We start from the raw sequence: 11,396 nt of genomic DNA on the forward strand, positions 1-11,396 counted from the left end.
TGGAGTTCCTATCCGATTCTTCGACATTGCGATGATTAGTATCCCGATGAAGAATTGATATTCACTGTGAAATGACCAGATTATCCTTATAAAAAAAAAAAGAAACGAAAAAGATATTTATTACTGTCAGTCGGATAAGAGCTCCATTTGGAGAATCTGAAGAGCAGCGTCAAAAATGGCGTCTCTGTCCTCCGTTCTCTCCTTCACCGCCGCCAAATTCCGTTATCCGCAGAAGAACTCTTCTATGTCTTCTCCCTTGGGAACGAGCGTTCCTTCTTTCTCTATACCTCTAATGGCATCCGGACAACAAAGAACAGCGACTCCGAAACGCTCCACTAAAGCCACGAAAACGCTTTCCACAACGCCATCACCAACAACCCTAACTTCTACTCCTCCCGCCATGGATACAAGCAACGCCACTCCTCTTCCTCCCAAGAAGGTCTTTCCTATAATTTTCTGTTTGCTCCCTGAGAAAATTTTGCTTGAAAATCGCTAGCGTAGCTAAGTTCACTGAAGTTTATGATCCACCAGCTGCAAAAAAAAAAAAAAAAAAAAAAAAAAAAAAATTTGAAAAAGCTTTTTGGCTCTTTGTGACGGTTTTGGGAAAAAAAAAAAAAAAAAAAAAAAAAAAACTTTGAAATGACTATTGGTCTCTATGTGCAGGTTCTGGTACCGATAGGGTTTGGCACCGAAGAAATGGAAGCTGTAATCATCGTCGACGTTCTTCGCCGAGCTGGCGCGGAGGTTACGGTGGCCTCGGTGGAGCCGCAGCTTGAGATTGAAGCTTCAGGCGGTACTAAGTTGGTAGCCGATACCTCCATTGCGGCCTGTTCCAATCAAATTTTCGACCTTGTGGCTTTGCCAGTAAGTAATTTTCGGCCATGTTTATAATATTTTTGTTTCTTTGAAGTTGGTATTGAAAGAGAAATGGCTTGTGCTTAGGCTACGCTAATGATCTAGTCGGCAATTAGTATCACAACGCTATGGTAAATTGCTTAAATTAAAATTTTAAAACATAAAAAACCCTCGAAATTTAGTAATTTTAATTTCTCCAATTAAACAACTGTCCTAATAAATAATAAATATAAAGATTTAACAATTCCTCAAAACACAGAGTTCTTTGTCCCATAACACGTCCATTATATTTCTAAAAATGTATAGCTCTGATACTAAATTATAACGCCCCTATCTTAGAATCTCTTATTCTTCAAGAATTCAACCATTCTCATATCTCAATTCAAAATAAACACAAGATTTCACGTCATAATCAAAAAATACTTTTAAAATCTCATGAGAACCGATCAACAATAATAAACAGAAATCTTTTATTAAAAACATACTACTATTTAAATGATGCAATGGAAGATCTATTTACCTCAAATTGCTTAAGAAAATAAATAAATCTATCTCTATGGCGTTTACCATTGAATATTGATGTTTAGCTTCAAAACAACGGTATAATCCATGTATTCTAGACTAGGGACTTGCTAAAATTATATGATTAAACTGTGGTTTTAGTTAGCTCAAGTGGTTAGGTGCGTGAGTGAGTTATGCGTGTATCCTCCAAAATTTGAATTCTAGTGGTTTCATTTCTTATTAGAAAGTAGGAGCCATGGGTCTCAGTCTCACACTGTACTGTGCATTGTTTTGTACGAGCAGTAATAGTCTAAGAAAGGACAACTGCTATTGAATTACCTTTTGAGAATGTCCCATTAACTTCTCTCTAGAACCCATAGGGCTAATAGACTGAATTAGTCTTAGGGTACTTTAGCTATTCCGATTAAAAAAAAAAAAAAAAAAAAATCTGCGTTTTGGCATTTTGGCATTGCAGTTGCACGAGATGTTTGCCTCTTCACCTCCTTGTAGATTAACATGTGAGGGAGTTTGAAGTTTGAACTAAGTTCTTTTTGTCTTTGTTCCAAATCTTATGTTGCGTTGATTATTTTCATGTTTATCATTTTAAGGGGGGAATGCCTGGCTCAGTGAGGTTAAGAGATTGTGAAATTCTTCAGAAAATTACAAGGAAACAGGCTGAGGAAAAGAGGTTGTATGGAGCAATATGTGCTGCTCCAGCAGTGACACTTTTACCGTGGGGCCTTACAAGGAAAAAGCAGGTACATAAACTTGGATTGGTTTTCGTTTATAATTTTGAGTGTGTCAATGTATTTGGCTATCTAATGGTGTAGTTTGGCATGCAAGACAACTTGCCACCCTGCATTCATGGACAAGCTTCCGACCTTCTGGGCAGTAAAATCAAATATACAAGTGTCTGGAGGGCTCACAACAAGTCGTGGTCCTGGAACTTCATTTGAGTTTGCCCTATGCCTAGTAGAGCAATTATATGGGGAGTCTGTTGCCAGCGAAGTTGGAGAGTTATTGGTAAGTCTTACTATGTATTTACTCTATGCTCTAGGTGGTGGATTTTTAGGATTAAGATATTAACTTGAAATGGACCTTCCTATATAATAGAGAAAGAGAAGGGACATCGTGTTTCAAGTCTGATATCACCAAAAAAACAAGCTATAAGGCTCAATGTGATTAGCAGCTTAGGTTTAGTGACTAAGAATTGTTTTGTCTAAAAAATAATGAAAATTGTTTCGGCATCCCATTTGCCAGGTCTTTTTTTTTTCCCACCGTATTCGTTTGTCAGTTGTTGTGTGCTTGATAGATGTGGGCTAATACTCTTTGGCTCTTTTGGTTTTAGATGGTCTGCACTGCGGAAAATGAATCAAGAAAGGAAGAATTTAACGCAGTTGAGTGGTCTGTTGACCACAGCCCTCGTGTAAGTTGCTCTTTTTTTTTTTTTTGGGATTCAGAATTTTCGTTCCTGCTCTGTGTTTTTCTCGTTCGTGTTTCTCACCAGTTGAAGTTACTCTTTTTCATATCTTGATGTGTTAAATACTCACTAGAGAACTCTTGATGTAGCAAATTTCATTTATGGGTATTTAGTCAAGGGTACAAGGTACCCTTAGAGAGCATAGAATTGTTAGTCTTAAAAAGGCTTGGTTTCAGAAATTCAGAGAAATAAAACGCCCTTTACTGTGACATCCTGTTCTAGCTATATCTTTGATATGATGCCATGAGTCTTTATCAACTAGACCAGCTACATAGGTTAATCTGATTATCATATGTAGCAGCCTTTCCTTTTCTTCTTAATACTTTTCTCTTTTAAGACGAGTTTCATCATCGTTAAAATGTTAGACAGGTTCTTATTCCGATTGCTAATGGTTCTGAAGAGATTGAAGTTGTAACTATTGCTGATATTCTAAGACGAGCAAAGGTGGATGTTGTAGTTGCTTCAGTTGAGAAATCTGCGAAGATTTTGGCATCTCGAGGAACCAGAATAATTGCTGACAAGTTAATACGCGATGCTGCTGAGTCAATATATGATCTAATCATTCTTCCGGTGAGACGAACCAAACTTTTGCTTACATGCTTTCTTAAATGAAAATCAAGACCACAAGTTTTCAGTGGCACCATTTACTATTTCTTCATTGTGCTTTAAGCTTCCCAATTGCCCACGTTCACAGCACGTGGTAAATTCTGAAGGGTTTATGTTTGCTCATTTTCTCAGTAACATCATTCCGTTCACATGTAATAAACTGTTTCAAGACTTTTTTGCACTGCCATACATTCTTCAAGATTCTCGTACATTGTCACATTTCAGGGAGGAAATGCTGGGGCTGAGCGGCTTAACAAGTCGAGGATTCTAAAGAAACTGCTCAAAGAACAGAAACTGGCTGGAAGAATATATGGAGCAGTCCGTTCCTCACCAGAAGTCCTGCACAGACAGGGTTTATTGAAGGTGACGTGTAATAAACCGATTTCTTATCGCTTCTAATACCTATATGTTAGTCCTTATACTTCACTTGCCCAAATACAGGATAAGAAAGCCACTGCCCATCCATCCGTGGTGAGCACACTCACCGATGAAATAGTGAACGGCACCAAAGTCGTTATCGATGGTAAACTGATAACGGGCAGGGGACTTGCTACAGTGACGGAGTTTGCATTGGCTATTATAAGCAAACTTTTTGGTCATGCAAGGGCAAGAAGTGTTGCAGAGGGCCTTGTCTACCAGTACCCCAGGAGTTAAAACTGATATGGTGCCGAGTCCTATAAATGGATGACGATTTTCCATGTTTCCTACCCTATAGCAAGTAGATTCTGCACCAACTTGTATCGGAAGGAGAAAGCCGTCATACTGTTGGGAAATCAATTCAAAGGGAGTGCTAAATGTGGAGGTGTTTTTTTCCAACGTTGAAAGGTTCATTGAAACACGGTCTCTCCAAAAAAGGCAAGAGCTGTGTCCTGTGGAGCACTCTGTAAATGCTGTTTTTTGGTACTGCATGCTTCCTAGTTGAGTCACAGTTAAAACATAATCAGTATTATCGTTTCTTTGATGCCTTTTCTCCACACAAGGACAAGCCAAAAAAAAAAAAAAAAGGGGGGTCTTCATTGTCTTATTTGTGGACAAGGTTAAATTATTATGTCAAGAAGAAATGAATGTGCCGTGCAAAACATTGTCATAGTCAATAGATTGTTTTTCCCTTTTCCCTGCCAACAGAAAGGAAAAGTCCTTTTACTTTAGTCGATGGATTATTCAATATTTGGGTTAGTGGCACTGATTTGATCATGAACTAAAGTTCAGTTTTGGCAGGTTAGTTCTTTAACTTTTGATTTTTGGTAGTGTTTGATCTTGTAATCACATTTTTATTGCGTAATAACTAGAAATTTTACATAAACAGTTATAATAAGTTCAAAATATCATAGTTTTCTATAAGTTTTGACAGTAACAAAGAGAAACGCAACTTTTTATGTAAAATTTTATGCTATCACGTGATGGACACAACATTATTGTTGTTAAATTTAAAAATCATTTGTTAATTTTATTGTTAGGGATTTTCCTTCTTTTTGTTGATTTTTATAAGTCTCGTATTTACAAATAGGTTTATGCAAGTTACGCATCTCTTCCGGACTGATATTAAAAAAATTCCGTCGCCGGGACTCGAACCCGGGTCTCTCGGGTGAGAGCCGAGTATCCTAACCAACTAGACTACGACGGATTGATGTTGCAGGGGTTTTAATTAATAATTATATAAGAAAGCATAATTGGTTTCGCGGCCAAGGACCTTTACAACCATAATGGCAATGACCTCTGCACGTATAAATTGATGTCATTCTGATAAGAACCCGACGCTGCTGGTCTATAGTAGGAGGAAGAAACGCCAGTAATTAGTGCTGACGTGGATATAGTTTGTTGAAGAGTCTTGTTGAGGAAGTTTTAGGATATTTGAATGGGTTTATTGTTAGTAAGGGAGCCTATAAATAAGAGAGGGAGGCTGAGAAGTTAGGGGGAGAGAATTCTGTAGAAATTGAGTTGTGTAGGAGAGTGGGTGATCTCTTGAAAATCACCATTGTTGTAGGGGTATGGATTGCAATTGAATGAAATTCATGTTCTTTTGATTCTGTTCTCGTTGATTAGTAGAGGTTTCCCTCACATTCTTACGAGAGGATGTAAAATTGAGCGTATGTGACTAAATACAAAAACTTCTTTGTTTCCGATTTTTGCATTTGTTAAGGCCTTGATACAAGTTTAGGGAGATCCTTGCTTATTTCACTTGTCTTTTGAAGGGATTGTCATTTCAATTAAACCCGAGATTCTGGAAAAGCATATTGATGTTTTTCTTGAGGCCCTGAAGCATAAAGTCATAAATAGTTTATTGAATATGTTCTGAAATAAACCTATATCAAGGCTTTACCATTACAGGTTTCCAATTGTGTTCAATGCCGTTCACAAATGTCCATGATTCGTTTGTAGAGTTGGGAATTTATACATATAAATATATACATATATATATGTATGTATATGTAAAGGGATTAACCACCAAAATTAAGATGTACAAACCAGATGATGCACTTTAGAGATGTCATAATTAAATTTTAATCAAACGAAAGTCAACCAAAAGTTCACACGATTCAAGAGTTTAATCTACAAGACAAAACCTGCATTAGACAATAAATTACAAGTAGTACACTGGTCCTACACACTAACCTGCCTACCTACAGTTTTGGTACAAGACTGAATTGATATCACTGATGAGACACTCAAATTCCTATACCATACTTTGGTATTTTCCCTAGTCCAAGCACACATTTTGACTTATTTGCAATCCAAATCATCAATTTTACCAAGGACCTGTGAGCGTCCTCCTCAAGCATTGCCTTTTATTTCCCCAGTGTCTATTCATTTTCTCCAAAAGCTGCCAAAACAAATACGAAGGGGTAATCAGCCTCGCAAGTGAGAAATTTATATATGAGAAATGCTAACATTACTTTTTCTCTCTCTATCTCTCTCTATACTCACTGTTTGACACATAGACTCCACTATCACATTTTCTGTTTAAATAATAATATATCATGTTGGTTGAATCTATATATATACGCCTAGTATGTATGTATATATAGAGAGAGAATGTTAATTTTTAATTTTCCAGCTCAAAGTCCTAGCTAACTAAACTTCCTGTTTGGTTAACACATTGTTATGGCCCTTGGTCAAATGATACTATGATTGTCTTCATGCATAGCTCATCTTGAGCTTCTTATTTTGCAATACAGTAATGGATGACTACTGCTTATTTGTGGCCAGGATATATAAGTCGTTATCAATTGATGCAATCAAACTTCATTTGACGTATTCATTTACCCACTTTGGCTTTTGACCAAATGTTGGCCAGAAACAATACAGGAGGAGAAATATTGGGAAAATAGACAAAACAAGGCATGCTATATACATATATATTTTTTAAAAGGGGTATATTTTTAATATCAGCTTCCAGTATGTTCGAGGTTGACATTTCAGGGTACTATTTCCACCAGCTTAAGATTTTGGTCAATTGATAATTCAACATCAATAAAGATATAATTTCCTAATACGCAGAATGCTGCCAGTTGTCTCTATACATGCAATTGCAGACAGCTAACAAATAACAAATGAAACATCTCACTAATTTTCGTTTACTAATGAAAAAAGAATTGTTGGTGTCATCTTGTCCTCGTTCCCATTGTTAAGAAATTTAAAAACACATCTATCAAACGGTCTCAATTTCACTCACACCACTATGGAGCCGATGCCCCACAACTCATTGGCGGGTAGGACCTCAGAGTGGGACTATCGAGTACTGAATTTGGATGCATCCTAAAAGGAGAAGAAAAGACATTCTTACACTCACACCACGCAATTGATTGTTGGTGAAACGTGACTAAGGAAATCTGGTCCAAAAAGAAACATGAGAAGAAAAACGACAAATTTACTACACATACAACGCTATGTGGCGTGAGACTTTCAATAATGATACTTGTTTTAGCTATGCTATGATATATTTTGAAAGAGACACCAAGCAGGTAGTGGGGTGTGAAAAGTTCCGTATATGCTTCTTTTGTTAATGCTCTAGATAATATTAAAATTGTTTCAAGACAAATATCAAAGTAATATGTACCTCATTTTTCTGCATTTCAATGAATTCTGCCTGCATCAACCAAGATAAAATCAAATAAGGTTTGTCAAAGAATACAGATCAATAAAGAAGAAAGAACTTGATCTGAAAAAAATATAAACCTGTTTTCTCTGAAGTTCTTCGTTCATTTCTTTAAGTTTGGCAACTTCTGCTTCTAGTTCCAATGTATATGCCTGCCAAAAAAACCCCAAAAAGAATATTTCTTAGTTTCAACCTTTTATCCAGACATAAATTTAAAATGCCAAGCAGATTTGACAATAATAGAATTAAAGCTGTTTCCAGGACTTCACAAAAGTTTATTTATTTTGAAAAAACTGAAATATATCATATCTTAACCTATCAAAAACTTCCTGTTCAAATTATGAAAAGTTCTCATTTCTACTAGCAATAATAGCAAGATATGTTCAATATCATGACAGAATGCATTGGAAAGCTGCAGCTTGAATCTGGATTTATGCACAAACTGCCGCCATCCAAATATCCAAAGCATATATACATCTTAAACGATTTAATGTTTAGCAAACTCCAAAAAAAAAAAAAAAAAAAAAAAAAAAAAACACAAAAAGATTAAACGGAACCAAGATCATGTAAGCCACTCCCAGAAAGCACCAATATGATCAACACAATCACAACTATATTTCCACAGCTAACATAATGTTTAAGCACAATCAACTGTAGTTTACCTGTTTACGAGCGCGGGACCTTGCAGCCGATTCTCGGTTCTTGATCATTCTCCTCTGCCTTCTTTCAATAACTTTCTCTAAAGCTGCACTGCACTTCCCTCTCCGGCTGAACATGTAAGGAATTGGTGACACTGAAGTAGGTGTCTCTACACTAGCCTTTGAAATAACATCAGATGACATGTGACTTGCAGGAGATGCTGCCGCAACTGTAACGCCGCCAGCACCTATATTAGCCATGCCAACTCCACCACCCGGTAGACCCCTACCTCGAACTAAGGCAGCATTGACAGCAGGTTCTGCAATTCCCACTGTTGTTTGATTCGTTTCCCGAGTTCCCGCACTCATAAGCTGAGCATTGCTCACTAAATGCATAGGCTGGACAAAGGCCAAAGTGGCTGCAGGTTTGGGAAAGAGCGGCTCCTTCTGGGGCTTTTGCTGTGCTTGTTGCTGAGATGATCTCACTCCGCCGATACTCAGTGGTAAACTCGAAGGCAGATTGAGAGGTGAATTATTCATCGCCATCACCCGATTGTCGAAAATTCCATTGTTTTGATTTGGCTGTTGAAATCCAAACGCTAAATTATTAGCATTATTGTTGTTTGCAGTGCTAGCAGGCCTTCCAGTTTGTTGAGCTTGAGCATCTTCTCTCACTATCCCTGCTCTGACCAAAAACTCCTCCAAAGTCATCTCCCCCAAAGTTTGTTGCCTCTGAGGCACATTTGATCCTCCACCAACATTACTACCTTCTTTATCCCCATCACTTTCTTTGACCAAATCTCTCCACACCTCATCAACCGTCTTCTGACTTAGCGTTCTCGGCAAGGTTATCGAACCTTGTCTCTGCAAGTTCCCATTAAGAGCACCACTACCTCCTGACCCTCCAACGCTAGAAGCCATGATTTGAGTGTCTTCAGCACTCCATATGCTCTTCAAGAGCTCATCCATGTTCATCGATCCAAAATCTTTTCCCATGGAGTTTTGGAACTCATCAAAGGTCAATGAGTATATGGAAGGCTGTCTAGCCAAACTGTAACTATTCCCTGCTGGCTTTAACCCACCACACCCAATATCCCCTAATGGTGGTGTTGCATCTCCAAAGTTCTTAAAGTTCATATTTGACCCCATTTTTTCCCCCCCTTGAAAACTCTTCAAGCAATAACAACAACCAAGCTCTGAAGAGATTCTCTTATATATCCATCCAATTGTGAGTATCCCCCAGTACACTTTTCACTTTTCTTTTGTCTTGGTCTCTTTAGAACGCATCAAAAAGTCCACAAACATAAAGAAGATGATGGGTCAGTGAAAGAACTAAAAACTCAAGATTCTATACATGATATGAACCCAATAAGATCATAACACATGTACTGCAAAATTATGGACAAAAAACAACATCTTTCACTTCATCTACTCCCATTTTACTTTTATCAAAACCTTAAGTAGTGCACAGCATTATGCACAACCCCACTTAGAAAAGTAGACTAGAAACAAATGGATAAGGAAGAAGAAATCTTAGAGAGAAAACAAACGAACTGCAACAATACTTTTATTTTATTTTTATTTTTTGGAGAAGGGCCATTATTCACAGAAGATCCAATTTTCTTAAGTAGTACAAACGTGAAAAAAATTATCAGAACCAAACAAATTGTCCCTCAGAGCAATCCAATCTTCCAATAAAGGTAGATCCATCTGTCAAACCCAATTCCACTGTTGTCATGTGTATGATAACAATAATAACAATAATAATTTTCACTGCTAAAGATCCAAACAATTCACCAAGTCAAAGAACTATTAAACAACTAGCAAGAACTCCTAATTAAGCTCTTCAGCTTCATTAATCAGCTCTTAGACTTCATATCCTTGTTTATAAATGTAAAAAAAATAAATACAAAAAAAAAAAGAGAATTTTTCATTTTCAAATTTTATTACAAGAAAAAAGGGGACAAATACGACTTAAAAAAAGAAGAACGCGGGCAAAATTAGTGCATTATCGAAAATAATGTAATAAAAAAACAAGAGAAACAAGAAAGGTATGAATAGCTACACAGTAACAACTAATAAGAGGGAACACAAAAAAAAAAAAAAAAAAAAAAAGCTTACCTGTTTTTTTTTTTTTTTTTGTTTGGTTTCTTGGAGAGTGGAAAATTGGGAGTTTTTCTGTAAGTTGGAGTTGCGAGAGGTGGAGGAGGCGACAAGTGTCTTGTGCGGCCTCGATAGACACGAGTCGCCATTTAAGGAGTCCTGAGAAGCTTCACAGTTTTTCTTTTTTTTTTTTGGAATATGGGAATTTCCCACTTTGTTTATGCGCTTCGGGACAAGAGCCTTCAGATCAATCCAGAAGTCGCAACGTGGACCAATTGGATTTCAGCTCAAATTTGATGTGATCTTTGTCCAATGGGAGACCGCTAGGTGGAATCATGCTGGCCGTTGGATCTCGCTTTCCCGACATCATATTTGGACGGGGATCTTTCTGCTTCTTGTTGAGAATAATGACGTGGTCACGATGTGGGGAAGATACTCCCCGTTCATTTCGATGATTTGAGTTTAGAATTTGAGTTTTATTACAGTAAAAAGCTCTCACAAATAATCATATTTAACTTTTTTGCTACAGTAAAAAGCTCTCACATACAATCACATCTCAACTCAAATTCTAAACTCGAATCAACGAACTAAACGGCCTCCTCTCTCTCTCTTATTTTGAAGGATGTTTATGTTGTTCACGCTAATGACCCAGAGCACGTTCTTTAATCTAACTTAAATTACAATTTATATTTTTTATTACAGTATTTTTTCATAAAATTTTAAATTTAATTTTTTTATTACAATATTTTTTCTCATATATTAAATTTAAATTCATAATTTAAATTTGAGAAAAGAACATACCCTAAATTACCAATCTTTTAAGTGGTTAATTAATCATAAATTTCAAAACTAAAGAGTCATGAATCTTAGGGTGCATTTAGAATTATTTTTGAAAATATTTTTACACATCTTTTAAGACACAAAAATAAAAACGGTTTACAAATCGCGTTTATTTAATAAAAGTTTAAAAAATGAAAATAAAAATAAAAAATAATAATGAAAATGATTTTACTGAAGAAAGTAGAAAATGACTTAAAGTTATTTTCCCTTTCCGTTTTAATTTTCTAGTACTTACCAAAAAAGTTATATTAAATTATTAATTATTAATTATATTATA

At 36.4% G+C, this 11,396-nt stretch overlaps 2 protein-coding genes and 1 non-coding gene across 3 annotated transcripts; 1 reads left to right on the top strand and 2 right to left on the bottom strand.

Moving 5' to 3' along the window:
* Positions 1–103: 103 nt before the first annotated feature.
* Positions 104–4,609, top strand: LOC21410136 (protein DJ-1 homolog C). The gene is made up of 8 exons (XM_010109629.2): positions 104–439; positions 664–864; positions 1,965–2,114; positions 2,200–2,379; positions 2,705–2,782; positions 3,206–3,406; positions 3,668–3,805; positions 3,884–4,609. Exons 1-8 carry the CDS (start codon positions 176–178, stop codon positions 4,094–4,096), a joined length of 1,425 nt encoding a protein of 474 aa, XP_010107931.1. The 5' UTR covers positions 104–175; the 3' UTR covers positions 4,097–4,609.
* Positions 4,610–4,993: 384 nt separating this feature from the next.
* TRNAE-CUC lies at positions 4,994–5,066 on the bottom strand. Its single transcript has one exon. It is a non-coding gene; the product is annotated as a tRNA-Glu (tRNA).
* Positions 5,067–5,918: 852 nt separating this feature from the next.
* On the bottom strand, positions 5,919–10,482 carry LOC21410137 (bZIP transcription factor 46). Its single transcript, XM_024173139.1, has 5 exons — positions 10,298–10,482; positions 8,201–9,450; positions 7,619–7,690; positions 7,500–7,529; positions 5,919–6,263 (listed from the first exon to the last, which is right to left on the bottom strand). Exons 2-5 carry the CDS (start codon positions 9,323–9,325, stop codon positions 6,189–6,191), a joined length of 1,302 nt encoding a protein of 433 aa, XP_024028907.1. The 5' UTR covers positions 9,326–9,450; positions 10,298–10,482; the 3' UTR covers positions 5,919–6,188.
* Between the last annotated feature and the right edge of the window lie 914 nt (positions 10,483–11,396).

The sequence above is a fragment of the Morus notabilis genome, unplaced genomic scaffold (assembly GCF_000414095.1).
Source record: "Morus notabilis unplaced genomic scaffold, ASM41409v2 Scaffold45, whole genome shotgun sequence".
Lineage (NCBI taxonomy): Eukaryota > Viridiplantae > Streptophyta > Magnoliopsida > Rosales > Moraceae > Morus > Morus notabilis.